The following is a 22466-nucleotide window of genomic DNA, read 5'->3' on the forward strand; positions in this document are numbered from 1 at the left end:
AGCTGTACGCCGGCTCCCTCGGCCAATAAAGCGAGATAAGTGCCGCAACCCCAGAGTCGGCCACAACTGGACCTAATGGTTAGGGGTCCCTTTACCTTTAATACCAAGAAACGAGGGGACAGGAAGAGATGGGCTGTATTTAACGTTACCCTTAAATATGGGTTGACCAGTTAACAGGTCTGTAATAATAGTAATAATAGTAATAGTAATTCTTTATTATTACGGTCAAAGACCAGTTCATAAGAGGTCTGTATTAGTCGGATTCCTTTATTTCAATGGGCCTGTTTTAGTCGGGCTTAATGTTATCAGAGAAATAGTAAGTGTGCATGCCTAAAATAAAAGGTATGGTGAGAAAAAAAGAAAAAGAAAAAAGGGGGGGAGGAGAAAGGTATCTTCCTCTCTCGAAAGGAACAAGCAGCGCAAGGTTTGCCCTTGTTCCTGAATGCCACCTGCCAAGTGATCTTTCCGCTGTTCCCTCCAAGCATAGGTGAAGGCCGTCCCGCCCCCTCCATCGCCAGCAGGCCTGTCAAAAGCAAAAGCCAGCCTGGCTGCTTCCTTTCATACTTACGCGGCAGGCGAGGCAGGCCTTGTCGTGGTCGGGAGCCATTTTGAGTGCCTGGATGAAGAACTGCACAGCCTTCTCAATGCAGTCTTCGTAGTAAAGGCACAGACCTCGGACGTACAGGGCATCAGCGTTTGTGGAGTCTATTCGCAAGATGTCGCTAAGCACAGAGACAAAGGCAGAGTCACAGAAATGTTGGTCACCAAAGGAGAGCTGGTCACATCCAGGGTGGATCAAAATCAATGATTAATAATAATAATAATAATAATTTGGTTTTTTTTTAAATTTAAATTGGATTTTTTTTATTTAAATGAGATTTTTTAAAATAAAATGCTTTTGGAGGAAGAATCTGTCTAAAGATTGTTGTTGTTTAGTCGTTTAGTCGTGTCCGACTCTTAGTGACCCCATGTACCAGAACACTAAACTAAACTAAAGATAGTTTCCTTTTTAAGTTACATTATAGTCCAAAGGCTATTCATCAGAAAATAAGGATTTGTTTTAAGTTATTCATGTATGCTAAAACTCAGTCTTAGGTGTATGTGAGTTTTTTAAATCATTTAATCACATCAGTTAACAAACATAGATACATATTATCACTTTAGTTAAATAGTTTAAATTGTTATTACGGAAATGATTATTTGTCTCCTTCCAACAAAGTATAGCAGAAAAGTTGTCCAAATATAAACAGTTAACTTATTAAACCTCACAATCTTTCCTAATTATCTGTCTATGTTATTTCTAATAGTATAACCAAATCAGTAATTTTTGATATAACTGTAACTACTACTTTGATTTTTTTTTATTCCAAAAATGAAACCTTCCTCTGGTTGTAAATATTAAGATTATACCAGCAAGAATGAGTCTTTCTGTAAAAAAAAAAAAAAAAGATTTAAATCAAGTCTTACTGACTAGTGATTTAAATCAGGTTTTACTGACTAGTGACTTAAATCGACTTGATTTAAATCAAATCCACCCTGGTCACATCCCTACCCCTCAACAGAGGAACTAACACTCCTGAGAGACAAGGACGTGGCCAGCTATTTCACAGCAGCACCTCACACCAACACCTTCAGGCCAATCTGAGTTTTTCTCCTGCTAGTAGTTCTTCCTTCCCCTCATTCCTCTGGACCACTCCATCACCCAAGTCCCAACTATCCAGAGATTCTTCTGTCTGCCCCATCCCCTCTGGCATTAGGGAAATTTAGTTCATCATAGCCAGAGGCTCCAGCACCACCAAATAAAAAGATATCGGCAAGGTAACTCTGACTTGCAACAAAAAGGAAGACAATCCCTCAACCCTGCAAAGGCAAATTTTGAGAGTTCCTGAGAACAGAACCACTTACGCAAGCAGCAGGAACATTATAGGAGGAAAAGCCCCAGCGAAACCTGCTCACTTACCCAGCTGATAATCAAATCAGGCTACACAGGATTAGGGATAAACAGACCAATTAAAGTCTGGTCCGTCTGTTCTTTTTTTTAAAAAAGGGAAAATACTTTAAAATCCATGCAGAAACTCTGGTTAAAAAAGTACTCTGAAAGCGGTCCGAGGGCTGCTGTGCTGCCTGCGTTCTTGTAAAAGCTTTTTATTGCCTTATTTTAAAGTTCAAAGCCCAGAGCTGGACCAGCTAGAATGCAGGGCTCGTCGCTGTCGTGAGCTTTTAAAACAAGTGGCAGAAAGTCCCGCAAGGAGCAATGAGACTTGATGATGTTCCATCACTCTCAGGGGGAAAAACATGGCTGCCCCCAGCAATCTCCATGCATTTCACCACGAGAGCAAGAAAACACCAAGTCCCATTGTTCCCAGGGAGGGCTTACTTTCATTGCATGAAGAGTGTATGACAGCAAGGAGCCCCACATGCAAGCTTGCCTCAGGCAGCGGGATGATCTGTGTTTGAACTTCTCCTTTTTAAAGGAATCCATGGGAATGTGGCTTCTGAAGTGGATCCATGATCCAGTCCAGGTTCTGCTCTGTCCGGATCGGATCAAGGAACTCCACTTTGGAACCTGAGGTTGACAAATTCCTCCCCCATCCCTACGCAGCCCAGGGAATTTCCCCACCATGCCTGTTTCTAGCGGTTGCAGTTCCCACCTGGCCACAGACTGTGCTTCAGGGTAGCGACCCAGCAATGCTAAGCATTCCGCTTTGAGGATTTTGAACCGGTGGCAAGCGGGGGCAAACTCCAGAGCACGATCCATGCAGAAGACAACCTGGGGGGGGGGGGGAAACAGTCAGTGAGAACAAGGAAGCACAGGAGTCGGTTCCATGCCTGTCAGATCAAGGGACTTGAATAACCTAGAACAGCACCCATGTGCTGGGTTCTGGGCAATTTGGAGTAAAAATGAACCAAGTCCTTCGGGTGGAGTAGCAGCCCTGCATGGCGCTTGATGGAATGCAGAACACACTAGCTTCTTCTCACTGCAAAGGTAACCCAGATCTGCTCCAAACACAGAGAAAAAAAATTGCTGTTGGTTCTATTTTATGTGCAAAAGAAACACGTGGGCAGCAGAAGCTGCATTCTCTGCTGGGTCTGTGGGGTTACTGGCCTGCAGTCTGTCCTCAGAGGTTATTTTCTTCCAGCAGCAGCAGAAAAACAGGGAAGAGTAGATGGGGAAGCTGCAGATGTCTGAGCTGCCATAGGATCCCCCTGTAACCCCCAAACTTTTCAACTGGGGGCAGATCTGCATTTAAGATGTGGTCCCATCCACTCTGCGCACACTTCAAATCTGAAGAATCATGAATTGTGTAGGCTGTTTATGGTAGCCAGATTTAATATGTTTCCCTCAATGATAGTAAGAGGAAGATATTTAGCTCTCCCAGGAGCAGAGCGTCTCTACAAATGTAGTAAACAGGAACCTGATACTTTGGAGCATATTTTCTTTTCTTGTGATTTTGGCATTTATGCCATAAGACAATTATTAGAGGCCTTACAACTTAACAGCCTCAATTCTATGCCACCAACGGTTCAGGACCTGCTCTCGGACAGGAATGATCAAATTACTTTAATGGTGGCTGAATTTTTGAGTGATGTCCATGTAGAAAGTCTGGGCCATTATAGAGAGATTTGGTGGTTCTTAATTGATCGGTGATGTGGTAGTGTTATATTGTATTATTTATGCAACTTGATTCTCTCTGGAGTTAAAGATCTGACTGGGACAAACCTTGTTATGCTGAATTCGTATTTTGCACAATTTGTATACGGTGTTTGTTGGATAATGTGTGGTTTGCTATGCCTAATAAAGGATTGACTTTTTTTACTTGCATTTCGAGGTAACAAGAAGCATTCCTGAAACAGGGGGGAAACCACCCTGCTGCAACAGCCATCAGACTAACCCAACAGGCTCGGAGTGTTAAGACAAGGGAGGGTGGGGGTGAAGCTACTATGACAAACGGCTAACTCAAGCTCCAGGCCTCAATGAGTGACTTCACGGGCTCTCTTGCTGCTCCAGAGAAGTGACAGCTGCACAAGAAGGGGACCATTGTTTGGCCTCAGGCTCAGCTGGGTTTTTGGCTTCCCCCCCCGCCCCTTCCCATAGGTGACATCACTGCTGGGGGCAGCGGGAAGCGCCGAGACTCTCCAAATGATGGAGGCCATGAGAAGGAGATGCTCCTTCTCCAGAAACAAAGGGCACGTTTGACGCTGCCCAAGGGACAGAGAAGCCTAGGGAGAGCTGGCTCGTGTCTCAGACAAGGCAGGGTTCTTCCTTAAGACAAACTTGAGATTGTCCCTGGCGAGCCAGCTGCTCTCAGCCATTAGGAGACAAGTGAGCTAGGAATTCACCGGGATATACGGAGGCCTTAACACCGGGGTCGAAGGGGCAAAGTTATTCTGTCTTAAGATGCACTCTGAGCATGAGGAGGGGGCACATGGGGACAAGCAATGAGCCATTCAAGGGAGACTGGATTCTGGTTCCATTGAGTAACCAGAAACAACGCTAGATCTTTCAGTCCTGGGGTGGTGAGAAGGGAATCAACCCTATTTCCAACTCATTCCCAGGGAAAGACCGCATTGTCGTGTGGATAAGGCGGCGGTCGACCGACTGCAAGGCTGCTTCATTTGTACCTTTCGGAAATCCCGTTTCTCAAAGTCAATTTCGGCAATTTTCTCGTACTCTAGAACAGTTCTGGCGTTGTTCAGCTGCAATGCAAAGCAAGAACACTGTCAGTTTCCATTGTTAACAGCCTATGCAGCAAATAATTCTAAAGTTATTTTTATTCAAGATATTTGTAACCACCGCCACCCCTTCCGAAGAACAAGATTGCAGGCTGCTTTTCAGCATATCTTGAATTCCACAGATACCTGCCTTATACCTTGTAGACACTCTCGAGAATCTCTATATTTAAGAATTAAGCTAAAACATCCTTAGATGCTATCAGATACAAGCAAGCCAAGGTTGTCAATTTGGGACAATCACCCTAGATCTGCCAGATGAGTATCCCTCTTTTCAGGCAAACTCAGACTCGAGAAAACCATACCTCTTGCTGAGCTTGTGCGTTTTTATGATCCAGTTCTAAAACTCGTTGGAAGCAGCGGCTGGCAGCCATGGCGTTGCCCAGAGATAGGTGACACTTCCCCTCCCGTAGGTGTCCCTGAGAACAGAAAGGAGGTGGTGACTGGCAGAATCTCGACAGCATGCAGTGTAAATGTGGATCATCAGCAGGGGAGATGCACATATTATTTTCATTATTTATTAAATTTGTGGGTTCTTTAATCTTGCCCATGGCAACCAAAAGCAACTTAAAACAGACAAGACAGTAAAACCCCCATAGATACATTAAAACCAAGAGGAAAGAAAACTACAGTGGTACCTCGGTTTAAGAACAGCCCTGTTTACAAACTATTCGGTTTACGAACTGTGCAGAACCGGACGTAGTGTCCTGGTTTGCGAACTTTACCTCGGTCTAAGAAGGGAATCCGAACGGTAGAAGGGCACCGGCGGCGGGAGGCCTCATTAGGGAAAGGGCGCCTCAGTTTAAGAACGGTTTCGGTTTAAGAATGGACTTCCGGAACGTATTAAGTTCGTAAACCAAGTTACCACTGTACATCAGAAGCATCCCATCCACTTGTAAAAAGCCACAGATAGTTAAAGACCAAAGGCCTGGTTATAGCGGAAAGTTTTCGCCTGATGCCTAAAGATACAAAATGATGATGCCAGGCGAGCCCCCCTGGGGAGCACATTCCGCAAATGCGCAGCCACCGCAGAAAAGGCCCTATTCATGCATTGCTGTCCTCCAGACCTCTGACAGAGAAGGCACATGAAGGAGGGCCTCAGATGACAATCGCAGGGTCCAGGTGGACTCATATTGGGAGGAGGCAGTCCTTGTTATGGTCCTGAGCCGTTTAAGCCTATATATGTCAAAGCCAGCACTCTGAACTGGGCTTGGAAATGGATTGGCGGCCAGGGTTGGTGCTATATGCTGATACCGTCTTGCCGCATGGAATAACATACCCGCAAAAAGCTGTCGTCCATCCTGACGGACTGCTGGGCATCCCCCAGGGCCTCCCGGAATTTGCCCAGCATCATGAGTGTGGCAGCACGGTTCCCATAGTAGCTGGCATTGCTGGGGCAGGCATCTGGAGGACAGGGAGCAGAAGCGTTAAGCACAACAAAGACAGAGTAGAAATCCCCACCTCACCCTGTCCCCAAATCCTTGCACTTTCAATAAGATGGAAGCAGAAAGCAAACACCATTCACTGGTAAGCTAAATTCTGGATCCCTAATGAAATTCAGAGGTCTGTGGTTTTGTTTGCACGTTATTACAGTGGTGCCCTGCAAGACGAATGCCTCGCAAGATGAAAAACTCGCTAGATGAAAGGGTTTTCCGTTTTTCGAGGTGCTTCGCAAGACGAATTTCCCTATGGGCTTGCTTCGCAAGACGAAACCGCTAATAGCCGCTAAGCCGCTAATAGCCGTGCTTCGCAAGACGAAGCAACTCGCGGAACGAATTAATTTCGTCTTGCGAGGCACCACTGTATTCTTTAACAATTAAAGTTCGATAAAAATCGATAGGTTAGTTTTTTAGATCTTGTGGCAACCCTCACCACCAACCCCCAATAGATTTTTTTCTCTCCCCACTCCCAGCAAAATGGCACTTAGTAGAAACCATTCATTTCAATGTTTGTGCCTTTGCTCTGGGCATATAAACGGAGAGGAAAGGAAAGGAAAGAAATGGGGGGAGTGGAGAGAACAGAGGTTAGAACCAGCAGGAAAGTTAAGGAAATTTCAGAGAGCAAAAAATGGGGTGGGGGGAAGACCCAGGAAAGATCCACTCTGAAATTTCAGCCCAATACTGCTAACATATTTTTCAAGCTGCCTCCAAAACCATGATCAGCAACTTTTTAAAATCTAGTTTGTAAGGCTGAGATTCTCAGGACTTTGAAGTTTTTACCTTTCTGCATGTGAAACAGTCAGGTATGTGACAGCTTGCTTACACAAATATGGTTCAACTATGATTTGTTGACTATGTATTGCCTGCCCTGAACTGAGGCGAAGTATTACAAATCAGAGCAGAAGCGTGAGCTTTTGGACGAAGGAAATCAAGGCCCTTGTGACCAGCACCAAAGACCCACAGGCACGCTGCACCAATTCTCCGATTAACAAACCAAAAAAGCCATTCTCTCTCTCTCCTCTCACCTATCGCTTTTGTGTAGTAGTTGAACGCTTCATTGTAGTCCTTCTTGGCGTAAAAGGCATTTCCTTGCTCCTTGAAGGACTCAGCTTCTCTGAAAAGAAACAAGCTATCACAACCAAGAAGAGGCAGCAAGATCCACCATAGGCAAGGCAACAGGACAGAGAAGGGCTTCCAAACGTCTGAGTTAATTAACCCCCTGATGAGCTTCTGAAGTTGTCATCAACCCCAGTCCAAATTCTTAGGAACGTAAATGAAATGAAGAATGTCAATATATAAGCAGCATTTATTACTCAGTCTCCATTGCTAGGACTCATAATATGTAAGTAATAAGGAATACTGCTATACTGAGAAAGCAAATGATTAAATACAGGTTCCTCATTGGAAAGGGATGAGCACTCTGTACATGCCTGCACCTTTTGTTTTAGAGATTCATAGTTCCCAATGCATTTTTTCATACTACACCACTTGAGCTTCTTTTCCACCCCAGGCTCTTTTTGAACCCCAGGTCTTTATTCACATCCTGCACAGTCCCACTGACCCCAATATCAACCGCTTTGGGAAACCCTGGGATAGAGGGTCATGCAATCAGCTAACCATGGCGCTAATGGCGGAGACTTCTCCCAGAAGCAGGAAACGCATCCAAAGCTGTTGTTCATAAGGAACTGTGCACCATTTCTAGACAATCATCAAGGATCCATGGCTGAGAATGATTTTAAGAGGCCATATAGAAGCTCCCCCAGCCCTGGGAAATGGATCATTTTAATCCAGGGGTGCACAACTCAACCAAACTGAGATCCCATGGAATGCTTTACACTAGAAACTCTGTGTGTGGCCTGTCATGTTTCAAACTGAGGTCACGTGGCTGGGAACAAGGCATGCAATTAGGTGCTCTCCCCACTGTCTTCTCTCCTCTGTGCTAAACATGGTTCAAGGTGAGTTTCAGATCTTAGTTAAGAGGGAGATCTGGTTTGCACCAACTGTGGCCACCATTGGTGCTGTTGGAGGAATTCATGTGTTAACTAACTCATTCCCCTTTTTCCTTTCTCCTTCTGTGATGGAACCCCTATTTGGGGACTTCCCTGGCTTTTTTCTGGCCCACTTAGGACCAGTCTGGATAGTTGGGCCTTGGTGAAGATTTGACGTTTTCATCCCCAAAAAGTTTTTGATTTGAGTTTCTATTGAAACGAGGCTGCATTTTAATGTTGTACTTAATCTTGTTTTTAAGTTGCATTTTAATCAATTGTTTTTATACCTGGTGTTAGCCGCCTGAGTCCAGTCTTGGCTGCGGAGGGCAGGGTATAAATAAATTTTATTATTATTATTATTATTATTATTATTATTATTATTATTATTAACTATGCAAGCTGAGCAAGTCTCTCGATTGTTCCTTTGCAACCGTACCATTACCTGTCTCACACCTAACATCATATAACATAAAGTTAGAGGTGGCCACAGCCAGGGGAAATGGGCTGGTGGGCCAAATTAGGAAGCATGGGGGGCCCTAATTAGGCCCAAGGGCCACAGGTTTCCCACATGGGGTTTTAAGGGTGTGTAGGTTTGCATGTGGTTAATGAATCAGGAAATTACACCTGTACCTTTGTTTCTACTGTGAAGACCTGAACAAAATGGCCTATGTGGCTATTACTCCTGATTGTTATACAGAACCTCCCAATTTGAAAGAAAACATGCCAGTGAATACTAATTTCAGAGGACAAAAAGTGATGGGATGGCTACTAGCTTCACCCCCTTCCTTGTAGGATGCTGGTCTGAAAGGACGTTGTCTTATACAGCAAGTCTCTTATGTTCTTGCAATGGCCCAAACTGACATACTCACAGGGAATATTTTTAGTTGACCAGAATGTTTTCAATGGGCTAATCAAGTAATAGCTGCAAAGTGGACCCAAACCATAATGGAGAGATAGCTTTAAGCAGATCTATTCAGCAGAGTGCCACCTCCTCACTACTCCCAGGCAAGAGAAAGGCACTCTGGAGTGGACAATGCCAGCTATGTTAGGACAGCCCCTTGGAGAAAAGAGCAAAACAATAGAGAGTTGTGTTGGGGTGTGTTAACATGGTTTTAACCTCATTCTGGCCCCAACACTGGCCACCCCCTCTGGATTCCCTTCCCCCAAGGGTGTTCTCACTAGAATGGCATGGTTCATCCATTCTGCCAATACAATAGAAGCCAAGGACATCTCATCTCCCCAGGGGGCTCAGGGGCGGTGAAAGCCATGACAAGTGCAGCTCACGTTTCCTGCAGCCAATCAAATTTGGCTCAAGAAGCTAACCATGGCCCTGATTCGTCCCTTGCTTATACATAATATAGTGGTTTAAGAGGAGTGGCACAGGCAGTTCAATGGGTTTGGGACAGCCAAAGAACAATTTTAAAAGTTCCAAAACCCCTCATTTTCACTTTAAAAAAAAAAAAAATTTTTTTTTACTGTTATTTATTGTAGGTAGACATGAGAAAACAAGGTTCACATTAAGACATAATTTGAAACCAGGATTTCCCACTCTGTGGATTTGTGTTGGGCTCACTTAACAGAGGAGACTGGAATCATTCTCTTCTGGCTTGAAAACCAAAGTCAGTTCCCCACATCAACACACTGGAAAATGGTTTCAGAACAAGCCTGGATCAGAAACATACGACTGACCCTGGCTTGTTCGCACTAAAAAGAATGTAGAAGAAACCACAGTTTGTCAGGTCTGGACCGTCACACGGAACTGTGGCTTGTTTGAAGTCAAGAGCAAAAGCTCCAACTTCCTCCTCACAGGCACGAAATGGAAGAGGAAAGGGCAACAGATTTGAGTCCAAGGCTCACTGTAGCTTATTTTGTCAGAACCAGACCAGTGAGTCTGGTTGGAATCTTAGGAGGTTTAGGCCTAGTTCTTACAAATAGCAGGTGACATGGTAAACCTGTGCCGGCAGTCTGTCCAATTATGGACTGCAGGTGGGCACGTACAAGGGCAAGAGAAATGGACGACTGCCACAATGTAGAAATCGAAAGACGTGTTTCCTGCTCCACCCACTCAAACCTTCTTCCCCGCTTTCAGGTTCATAGCCTCTTTAAAGAGATACTGATACCATCTCTTGAAACTTTTCTGCACTTGAAGAACTACAGTTGGTCTTTTTAAAAAAACAAAAAACAAAAAAACCCCTGAAATTCTGGACACCCAATCAGGTGACTGCCAAAAGAGTAACAGCAAGTGCTTATCTTTTTTTGAAGGTGCTTTTAAAACAACAACAACAACAACACTCCTATGTCATAACTAATGGACTGGTCCCACTTCATATCCCAGACATTTCCCCACAATAAAACTGGTTTGTTCGGCAGGTTAGATTTATATCAAGATTGGGCCCAGATCACCACATGTGAACAAGCAGTATGTAAACTGCAATGCCAGCTGAGTCTTTCCCCCATTTATCCAGATAAAAGCTTATTTAAATAGAAAGGGGAGAGATATGCATTAGAGCAGTGTTTCCCAACCTTGTGCCTCCAGATGTTTTTGGCCTACAACTCCCATCATCCCTAGCTAGCAAGACCAGTGGTCAGGGATGATGGGAGTTGTAGGCCAAAAACATCTGGAGGCACAAGGTTGGGAAACACTGCATTAGAGGACATACATAATTTGAAATGTATTCCTAAAGAATAAAGATGTTCTCTAGAATTTAATAGATACTACAGTGGTACCTCTAGTTGCAGACATGATCTGTTCCGGAGTGCTGTTCGCACCTTGAAATGTCTGCAACTAGAGCGGCGCTTCTGCGCAAGCGCGGAGCGCGATAGAGCGCTTCTGTGCATGTCTGAAGTGTGCAGAACACTTCTGCACACGCGGCAAAACCCGGAAGTATACATTACCAGGTTTGCTGCATTTGCAAACCGAAAACCCGCAACGTGAAGCAAATACAACAATAGGTATGACTGTACTAGGATTAGAAGGCAATGAGTGTAGCCACTATAGGAAAAAAATGGAACCAGGATATGTGGTAAAGCAGCGTTGAATTTACTGTTTGGTAAAGGTGCCACCTTCTCGGTTGCTACTATTTATATAAAAGAAGCTGTATTAAGATGGGCCTTTGGTGCCACCAGACCCAGCTGTACTGGGTCACAGTTGCCGATGTTCTCAAATAAATAGATATTTTCTTTCTTTACTGGGCCATGTAAATTTTTGTAATTTTATAATTGCTCATGTTAGAGAATGGAAAGATACAGTGGTACCTTGAGTTACGTTACCTTCGGGTAACATAATTTCGGGTTGGGAACACAGCAATCCTGGAAGTGTATACTTCCGGGTTTCGCTGTGCGCACATGCGCAGAAGCACTCTATCTCACCATGCACATACGCAGAAGTGGCGCCTCTGGATACAGACTTTTCGAGGTAAGTACAGACCCCCAGGATGAATTAAGTTCGTATCCGGAGGGTCCACTGTAATTTAAAAGATTGGGTAAGGAAACTTTGGGGACGATTAGAAGTAATAAAGTCAACTGCAGGAATGGAGGAGAGGGGAAATTACAGAAGTATTAAATGGTTGGAAGTTGATTACTCAAAAAGAAAATAGTTGGAACTTCAGAGAAGGGAACTGGTTTTATTATATTAGATTAAGCATCTTTTACGGTTATTGTCTGGTCTGCAATAAGAACAGTCCAATCGGATTCTGAACTCCTTCATTCTTGTTTATTAATTAATGAAGTATTAGATAGCTTTGTAATAACTCATATTTAATTTGTGCATTAAAGATGGATGCATTGTATCTTACTATATTTTTGCTTATGCTGTTGATTGTTGGGCTTTGGAATGTGAAATCCTGGTTAAGATCAACCAGTTTCTCATTGTGTCTGATGGAATGGGCTACTGCGGCTTAATGCCACTTTATTAAACAGGATTCTGGGTCCTGTTCTGGCTGTATAATCAATTCATGCAGGGCCCTAGGCCAAGCATGTGGGGCTCTGTGAATCTGCCCTATACATATTTGCCTTAGAACGCTCCTTAAAATATCCTGTGGATACATATCTCCAAAGAGAAGATCAATAATGGCAGGAAAGCTGTTTTTTTAGGAGGTTGTTACTGATGTTCTCATTAAAAATCTTCAGGAAGCGTCTGACAAACAGCAAAAGTGCCTGCAACAAGTACTGAACACTACAAAGAGGGTTTTGCTTTGATTGCTCTATTAGAGCTTCCACTGTTGCTTTGCTAGAAGAGATATACAGCCTTTTGCACCAAGGAAGCTTAGCAGGGGGGAAAACAGCAAAATGCACTAGGCTTTTTTGGAGGATCCGAAGCAGACAAATCAACAGAAGCTCACAGCTCACACACCAAAACTACAGCTACTGAGGTCCACCATGTTTCATCAATGTGGAGAACGCACACATCGGATATATTTCAGAAGTGAGCCCTGCACTTGTTTACGAACTACTCCTACTACCACAACAAGGGGGGAAATTCTGATCTCCTGATATCATGAGTGATTGTTTCTGCTCCGAACAGATGCCAAAGCCTGAATGAGGTCATTCTGCAAGGCCCGCACTGATGTAGGCTGCGTTCCCCCATTTGCTACTTTTAAAGCTGGAGAAAGAATCTGGCTCGGCTAAAAATACAATCCAGTTCTCTGAATGGGTCTCTTTGTTGGGCGAGGAGTTGGCGTCCCTCTCTGGTGAATCCTGGGGGTGGGGGACAGAGTTACAATAAGCATCTAAAAAAAGGAACCACCCACCACTGCTAAGGTCCTAGGCATTGCACAGCTGTGCCAGGAAGGACTAAGATGTCCATACCTCTTGGGTACCACACACCAGTACACTTACACAGTACCGAAGCAGGTGTGAAACTCGGCCCCTCGCAGCCAGATGGAACAACAAACCAAGATTAAAAAAACCAACAGGCCATTTCAGGGACAAAGAGCTGATAAGCAACTGAATCCAACTGTTAAGAGAAAAGCTGGAAAAAATGCACACAGCTTCTGGTTCCACCTGCAAGGAGAGAGATATCCCGCTTCAATTAAAATAATATTCAGTACCTCGTCCCCAAGGCTGTGGTGAAATTCGAAAACGCAGCAGCAAAAAGTGCAAGACCTGAAAAATCAAAAAAGGAAGTGGGCGGAATGATATCCTCACTCTGTTTTCCATGGCTTCCATTTAGTTAATGGCTCAATCAAGGCTGAGGAAAGACTCTCAGATGCCCACTAAACAGAAATACCACTGAAGAAGACAGATGGTGAGAATAGCTCAGTCGGTAGAGCATGAAGGTTGTGGGTTTGAGCCCCACGTAGGGCAAAAATTCACACACGGTAGATGTTGGACTAAGTCAGGGGTCCCCAAACTAAGGTCCATGGGCCAGATAATGCCCGAGGGACTCGTTTATCTGGCCCGCGGCAACCCCTGCCACCCGCTCTTACTAGCGCTGTGTGGCACGGCTGCCCACTTCCGGGTCGGAGGAGCACTGAAAATAGCTTGTGCGCATGCGCAAGCGTTATTTCCAGTGCACATCCAGGTCGGAGGAAGCCTGTGCACATGCGCACAAGCTATTTCTGGTGCTTCTCCGACCCGGAAGTGTGCCAGAAATAGCATGTGCGCATGCGTATGGGCACGCGCTCCCCCGCCCTCCGTGCAATCGGCGCTGGAGACACCGGCCCGAGGCGTGGTAAGTTTGCTGACCCCTGGACTAAGTGACCCTCATGGTCCTTTCCAATTCTACAATTCCCTTATGAGTACATACTCATCCTGGTTCAATCTCAGGTCAGGGGTGAACAGTATTTCCACTGCCCAGGGCCTCAGAGCTTTTTGTTTTTATGTCAGGCTGAGTTCAGCAGACTAGATCAGGCAGTAAATATATGCATATGTAGGACAATTTATGTAAGCTGCCATTCCCTCAGCACAGTGTTTAGGTGTCCCAGATATGTGACTGTCAAACTGTGTAGAACTGGCATTCTACAGATGGCAATAAGATCACTAAGGGTGGCCAAGCTCCTAAGATGGACAGCTTGCCCACCACTGATCCTTTCTTACAATGTGCAACTGCAGGAGAATGCTAGATTATGTTCCAGGTCACACTTTCAGTTAAAGCAGAGCAACAGGTTTGGCTGGGGAAACCTGCATGAACCAAGTGTGAGGTCTAGAGTGTATTGCATATTTTTCTGCAATGTGTTAGGATTCTGCACCAGATGTGCAGGATATGTTCTCATGCCAAAAAAATCTATATGGAAAGCATTGAGTTTCCTGAGAAAACAGGAAAAAGTCTGACCAGCTTTTCCACATTCAAAATTCAACTTAAGACCAGGCATGAAGCAATAATAGGGATTCACGTTTTTTCATGCCTGGGGCCTAACACATCCTATTTACCTTAGAGTTTCCCCTTTCTTCTTTCAGGCTGTGGCTCACAAAATTATCCTTTTGCATCTAGCAAGCACCACGGGCATGCAGTGGCTGTTTCTCTCTTCCTGCAGAACTCCGTGAACAGGGAGATACAACCTAAGGTGCAGGGAAATTGAATCATTGCAAAATGAGGAAATTAAATATGGGAGGCTGGGATCGAAGGTAGGGCCTGCCCAAAGATGATTTTTGTGCTAGCTCCAGATCTGACTTGTATGATGGCAGGCCAAACAACACACAATGCAGGTTATTGTGGCATGAGAAAAAATATCCATCTGTGCGTTGGTGCCCTCTAGTGTTTAACATGGAAAACAGTAGTCTGCCTGCTCCAGCAAGGTGTTCAAAAAGCAGGCACTGAGCCACATGGCTTGCACTTCATTCTGCAGATTTCTTTCGTATACACATGGGCAGGGCAGGAAAGGAACTGGAAAGGCTGTTGCTGACAAACTGCAACCTCAAAACCGCACCACTGAGATTCTCTTTCCTGTTAAGGTCGTGCCACAGATCACTTTGCCTGCAGCACACCACTGCACTGCCTCCCTAGGAATTCAGCAGCCTTTGGTTTCGTTTTCCTGGAAACTAGTAAGCTGCCAAATGTCCAGGAACTATAAGAGACTCAAGGAGCTGCTGAGTCCTTGTGCTCTAAATAGGTCTGGCCAGAGAGAATTCTTGGATAGGGCACTCTCAAAGCAGAGAACAAGAACAGTTCTCTTCTGTCAAGAAAGCCTTAAAGCTCATACATGGCAAATCAAAAAATAAAAATGAAGGTGGCAGAAATGACTCTGGCAACCCCACTCGCCTTCAAACGCAATGGGTTTTGAATGAAGCAATTTTGGCTATGGGCACAATCCCTGGAACGTAACCTGCTGGGTTACTGTATTTAAGAAAATAGGCATTAAGTCTTCATAGTTATGGTGCTATACAGCGGAATCTCGGTTCCCGAACGCCTCCATTGTTGTACATTTCAGTTCTCAAACGCCAAAAACCCAGAAGTAAATTCTTCCGTTTTTTAATGTTTTTTGGAACCCGAACGTGAGACGCAGCGTCTGCTGAATGCAAGAAGCTCTTGCAACCAATGGGAAGCCATGCCTCAGTTTTCGAATATTTCGGAAGCAGAACGAGCTTCCAGAATGGATTTTGTTCGAGAACCGAGGCACCACTGTACAAAGCTACACCGATAGCAAATCTTGATTGCTATTCCTCTTCTTGTTAAGAGCTCCAGAATACCAGACGCCATGGCCTCATAACATAGCAGAGGGACTCTTCCATGGTATTTCTCAAGTAATCATGGATCCATGGCAGTGCTCTCACCCTGTGCTTTCAGACATACACTTTCCCTTCACACCTTCTATGGAGTTGCTATAGCACCATGTAGAGAATAGGCATGCCTTTCCTTGTAACATGTGAAAAGACCCTGAGAAAGTCATAAGGGATAGGGACAGGCTTCATGAGCAGAGTCCAAATGTGTTTCTGCAACATAACTCATTTGCTCCTGTGCTCCGGATTACATTTGTTAATTTCTGACTTAAAAGGGAAAGTAAGTAGGGGATAGTTTAATGTCGCAGGAGACCTATCTCTGGGCCACAAGGTTAGCCGTGTTACTTATCATCTGGCCCTTTAGAACTCACATTTCGATTTGAACAAAAAACACAGTTCACTTTCCTAAAGGAATCTGCCAAACATACAACGTATGTCCTGTTAAAAGTCTCTGAGAACCCAGTAGATTAGTTGGTGGAGATCACAAATAACGTGCAGGCCACTCTGTGAGACTTTTGGGAACAAGAGCAGAGTTTAAAACACTTTAAAATAAATAATGCCTCTCAACACCTGCAAGTTACTCTGGTGGAATTATCCCACTGCACCAATACTAAGGCAAGAGTAATTTTACCTCTGAATGCAGGTAAAGCAAATTCCATGGCGAGTTTTAGAATTACAATGGGAATGTCCAAAAATAGGTATTTTAGCAGCCAGGAACTGTAAACAAACAAACAAACAAACAAACAAAAATAACCATCCAGGTTTTTCCAGAGTCCCAAGTTATGCTTGGAAATTTCCACATGAATGGTGATGAACACATTTCTAGCTTCCTTGTCAACTTGCATGCTGACTCTTGGGGAGTTGCCCCAGTCTCCCAAGGCATGCTGCAGACTAAAGACTACTCAAGAAAAAAGTCTTATTCTAGATACAGTTCTGATATACACTCCAAGGACCTTCTTGGAGCCACCACCCAAGGGCAAAATACAATGAGTGGGTAACTTCTAAGCTATTTGCGTTCCACGCTCTGCAGTGAACAGATGAACTTCATCTGCAGGGTGACTTGGAAGTAAGGTCAATGGACAATATTTGTCATCTCTTTGACTCCCGTGTATTTTTATAACTTTGACACTGACTATTTATTGCTTGGGCCACCTCTGCCAAGATGCCATGCCAATATCATGCTCTGTAAGTCAGCTTCCCCAAGTTACTTCTCTCCCTCTTCTGCGCTCTTCCACAAACATTTCAGCATCCCACAGTGCTGCCTAGATTAAAAATGGTTCTGTTCTTCTCCCATAGTTCTCAAAGTATAACACCCAAACACTTCTGAAACTAAGAGACATTTGATAGTGGAATAGGCTCCCATGAGGAGTGGGACTCTCCTTCCTTGGAAGTTTTTAGCAGAGGTTGGTTGGCCATCTGCCATGGATGCTTTAGTTGAGATTCCTACATTGAAGGGGGCTGGACTAGATGATCCTTGGCCTCAGGGTCCCTTCCAACTCTATAATTCTGTGACACAACACAAAGAGAGCAAAGGCCTGGATCACAGCAGGAACCAATGTGTTTATCAAAATAAGAAGAGCTCAGCTGGATCATGGACAGGGTTAATAGCTAGATGCCTCAGGATGTTGAAGAAGAGACCTCTGCTCCCAACCCCAGTCTGTTTAAATCACAACTATTAGGAACGGGTGTTAGGCTAGATATATTGAGCATCCTACCAAATTGTGGAAAAGAAGCCCTACCACCTTGTCTTTTTTTGAACTTGCTTACAATACTGGCTTTTCCAATGAGCATTTGCAGGGAATTCCAGAGGTACTGTACTAATAACCTAATGTGACTCTCAGCCATTCATAACATCACCTTTTGCGGCCGTAACCAGGATCACCCAAGCTATGTTGTACTGCTGTGGCTTTCCAGTTTCAGAGAACCCTTTCTATATTGAGTTACCTGCTGAAGAGCAAGATTGGGGGATGCATTTGGGGAAGCAGTTAGCCCATGTAGGGCACTGGCAAGGTCTACTTGGTGACAGTTTCGCATTGTTTAAAAAGGAGTACGGTATTGTTAAATACTGTCTTGCATCTGCACATAGACCAGTAATGACAGGGAAACAGTTTGGTGTTTTCTGCAGTTAACACTCTTCTCATTAAAGAAACCCCTAATAAGCTTCCAAGCAACCACAGAGCACCCCCTACTATACCATTTAAAAATTCACACAACAACAGTACCAGGTGTAGTTTAAAGGGGGTAGGAAGAAAGTTTTTGTCTCCTTTCTTTTATCAAAACAGTGACCTCATGCCCTGGTATGCCAAAGTTAACTGTTAGAAAGTTTAAGGGCAGGGCCATTGGGTAGCATCTAACAAAGTTGTTCTGTTAGCACAAGAACTTCCACCTGCACAACGGATGGGACTTCTTCACCCTCTTCTATCCCTATGCCCTGCAAATCTCCAAAGTTGGGTGTGTGGTTGGGGGGGGGGGTGCGCGCGCACAGAGAGAGGACAACTTCTTTGAAGACAGCCCATAGCTTCCAGACATCTCCTCTGGACCTGTGTGTGGGTAACAAGAGACCATACGGTACTCCTTGTGACTGGCGTGGGGGTGGTTTAGTAGCTGCTGCTTTTGGAGAATCAGCCTTGGCTTTGCCTATGGGAAGCTAACATTCAAACCCCACCTAAGCCATGAGCTCACCAAGGGCACATCACTCTTTCTCACTCGAGTCTAACCCATTTTACCAGACTCCCTTAAGGAAAAACCACATTGTTTACCTTTTGCAAAATGGTTAATCACAAGTGCTGTGAGTCAAACTGGGAGCAGGACAGCTAAATTAACCGTTCCCTATCTCTCATTACTGTAATAACTGTGACACACCCCAAGACCGTAGGGCAGGAAAAAAGTCCAAAGAAACACGTGCCATTTCCTTTCCCCACAAAAATCTCATTCAGTTAAGTTAGGCAGCCAGAAAAGGATTTCTCCCCCTTCTATCACATCTCCCTGCTCATTCGGTCAGACAAGGTCACCGCTCCAGTAGTTACCCTGGAAGTTGCTACTATACTTAATCAGATGACTAGTCTATGTAGCTCATTCTTATCTATTTTACACTGAAAGGCAGTTGCTGTCCAGCATTTCAGATACATACTACCCCCATCAGTCTTACTTGGGAGATAGCAGGGATTGAACATGGGAGCTTTTGACCGTCCAGATGTTGCTGAATGACAACTCCCATCACCCCTACAAACACAGCCAAAGGCCAGGTATGGCGAGAGTTGTAACCCAGCGACATCTGGAGGGCCAAAGGTTTCCTGGACCTGAGATCTAGCCATTCCCTCACAGAGAACAAATCACAAGTTCTTGAATTGTTATCCGAAACTCTCCGCAAACCACAACTCAAGGGCAATCGGTTTTCACAATACACCTCTGGACTAGTCACTGACTTAGCCACAAGATAAGTTTAAAATATTTATTTTTCTCCCCAAAGAACAGACCTGGCTGTAATCCAACCAGGCTTATAAGTGAGGAATGAGTGGAAGGTTAAACCCTCATTTCTACTGAAGCAGATTTCTAGCCACTTTTGTGAAACAATTGAGTGCTTCCACTTAACACCAGACTTGCAACTTTTATCAACAAGATGGGGAAATGCAGTGTCCCACCAAATATTTCTTACTGGAACCCCAATTAGTCCTCTGCAATAAGTGAACTAATACAAACCAACCAGAATCACCAATATGGTGTTCATCTCCATTTATAGAAGTTGTATGGCAACTTCCCACTGGAAGAACAGCTTTGATCAATCCCCAACCCAAGAGGGTACCACGTGCTGCACTCATCACACTGTCAAAAGCACATGACTTCTCCCAAAGAATCCTGGGAGCTGTAGTTTACCCCCTAACAGAACTACAATTCCCACCACCCTTCAGTCCCCTGGATTCTTTACAGCTGCAGTGGTGTGTATGTGGTTTTAAGCATATGATGTGTATGCCGCCACAATCCCTAACCCCAACGCTTCTAAAACTTTTACCCACTATGAGCACCGTTAGCTGCCTTGAGCACCATTTTGTGGAAAGGTGGGACATAAATTAAACAAATAAAAAAGAACCAAACAAATACAGTTACACTACGGCAATACTGGGTCATATGCCAAGGATCCCTGGCTTGTGAAGGTATCAAGGACTCTGATAAATAATAACACAATCCTAAATACACTTAGAACTGCAGCATTAGGCAACAAGGCCCATTGAACTCTGCCTTAAGCGCACACGACAGGCTCAAAAGAGGATGAAGACTCCTGGGCTGAGCCTTGGGCTCTTTTGAGGACTAAATCCTACTGTTAAACCCTCACGCATACACACTTTAAAACCTCAAATACAGTGGTACCTCGGGTTAAGGACTTAATTCGTTCTGGAGGTCTGTTCTTAACCTGAAACTGTTCTGAACCCGAAGCACCACTTTAGCTAATGGGGCCTCCTGCTGCTGCCTCACCGCCGGAGCACGATTTCTGTTCTCATCCTGAAGCAAAGTTCTTAACCTGAGGTAATATTTCTGGGTTAGCAGAGTCTGTAACCTGAAGCGTATGCAACCTGAAGCATATGTAACCTGAGGTACCACTGTACCACTTTACTGTATGGGACCAAGGACTCCTCTTGCACAACATTTTACTCCTAACGGTGTGCAGTTAAGAGGCTTTGACAAAGCCTAATAAGTGGAGAATTGAAGGAGGAACCTTCTAGGAACATAGTAAGCTGCCTTATACCAAGTCAGAACCGCTGGCCCATTTTGCTCAGTACTGCCTACACTGGTTGGCAGCATCTCTCTGGGGTTTCAGCCCAGGAAGCCTCTCCCCAGGCCAACCTGGAGTTGCCAGCGGGGACTGAACCGGGGACCTTCTCCTTGCAAGGCAGACTCTTAACTCACCCTCCCAGCACCTGGCATTTCAGAAGCAGCACACGGGTCCACGCAGACCAGCCTCTCTCAACCTTGGCCACCCCCCCAGGATCTGGATGGACTACAGCTCCCATCACCCCCCTGGCCATCTAAGGGGTGATGGGAGTTGTAGTCCAGCGACACCTTCAGGGAATACACACAATTAATTGGCTTTATCCTACGGTCCTTTGGGGGCACAGCTGACGACAATGCACCTCTCTCGCGCGCGCACCCCCAACCCCCACTTACTCCCCCCCCTGCAGTGCAGGCCCCGCCCCTCGCCGCCTTCTCCCCTCCCCCACCCGCACACCGAGGCAGCCCCTCCCCCCTCCATGGGTCTCCCCCCCCCCGTGTGGGGAGTGTGCCTGGAGGGGGCCCTCGGGCGGAGGCTCTTACCTGCGCGTCCCCGCGTCCTCGTCCTCGTCGCTCAACATCGCCGGCCCCTCAGGGTGAGAAGGCGCCACCAGGTTCGCCGCCGCGGGCGTCATGATCACGTCGCACTCGCCTCCTCCCGCCGCCGCCATCTTGGCTTCCTTGTTGCAGGCGATCAACGGCCGGCGAGCCGGGAAGGGAGAGAAAAGGGAGAGAGAGAGAGAGAGCGGGAGAGCGAGAGCGAAAGGAGGACGGGAACGGAAGCTCACACGTCCACTTCCGGAGAACGAGTCGTGGCGGGTAGAACGCCCACTTCCGGCTTGGCTGAACAAGGAGAGGAAGGATCTGAGTCCGCCAAGAGGGAACCCCGGCTCCTCCTTTTTTTTTCTGAGTGGCGGGAGGAGCCCCCTCAACCCGTGAGAGGAATAAGCATAAAAGGGACTCAAAAAGATGGATAATTATTATTTGCCCGTGCTCACCAATCCAAATCTGATCTGTATCCGGAAATTTTTAATGTTTGACGTTTTATTATGTTTGTATGCGTGTTGGGAGACGCCCAGAGTGGCTGGGGCAACCCAACTAGATGGGTTGCCTATTATTATTAATTATTATTATTATTATTATTATTATTATTATTATTATTATTATTAACAAGTTGTTGTACATCATAATATGATGCTCTGGCATTCGTTCTCTCTCATGTCAGTCCACAAGTAAAAAATGATAATTGTTGCAACTGTTTTACTTTATTGCTGTATGTTCACATGCAACCAAGTTTGTAAGTCTGTGCAAATATTTTTATTTCTTATTTTGAATTTTACAAAATCAATAAAAGAACAATTTAAACAAGAAAAAAAACCGAAACCTGAGGCTGGCCTGTACTTACGGGGGCTCGTTGCTGGGATTGGGTTCCCTCAGTCCTTATTTATGCTTGCTTAGAAAGGAGCTTTGTTAAACTCGGCTGGATTCATCACTTTAAAGAAAAGAAACCTATGTAGAAGTACATAACTAACATTATATATAAATATATTCAATCACCCTGAGAAACACACCAGAAGGATATGACAGTGATAACTTTCCTATAGTCCTCATTTCCAACATCTGGTCCACTCAAAGCTTTAATCGGAACCTGTGGCCTGTCCAGATGCTGTTGGATTCCAACTCCCATCAGCCCCAACCAGGATGGTCAATGGTCAGGGATTATGGGAGCTGTAGTCCAAAAAGTGGCTGGCTGCTGCAGCTTCTTCATCCCTGCTATATAGCTTTAGGACACGAGATTTCCCTTTAACTAGTATAACTAATGGTGGCTTTTTATGGCTAATGGTTGTTAATAAACCTATCCTTCTCAACTAATGTATTTTGAGTCATC

At 45.0% G+C, this 22466-nt stretch overlaps 1 protein-coding gene across 1 annotated transcript in view; it reads right to left on the reverse strand.

The window, feature by feature from the left end:
- Positions 1–21404, reverse strand: part of DNAJC7 (DnaJ heat shock protein family (Hsp40) member C7) — a 34824-nt gene extending 13420 nt beyond the window's left edge. The window contains exons 1-7 of the mRNA XM_083709527.1: positions 21122–21404; positions 7196–7284; positions 6011–6135; positions 5037–5150; positions 4624–4698; positions 2652–2770; positions 569–722 (exon numbers count right to left, since the gene is read on the reverse strand). Of these exons, the coding sequence (XP_083565653.1) occupies positions 569–722; positions 2652–2770; positions 4624–4698; positions 5037–5150; positions 6011–6135; positions 7196–7284; positions 21122–21249 (804 nt within the window). The 5' untranslated portion in view covers positions 21250–21404. The remainder of the gene's footprint in view (positions 1–568; positions 723–2651; positions 2771–4623; positions 4699–5036; positions 5151–6010; positions 6136–7195; positions 7285–21121) is intronic.
- Between the last annotated feature and the right edge of the window lie 1062 nt (positions 21405–22466).

Source organism: Podarcis gaigeae, assembly GCF_964106915.1.
Source record: "Podarcis gaigeae genome assembly, chromosome: 13".
NCBI classification, from domain to species: Eukaryota; Metazoa; Chordata; class Lepidosauria; order Squamata; family Lacertidae; genus Podarcis; species Podarcis gaigeae.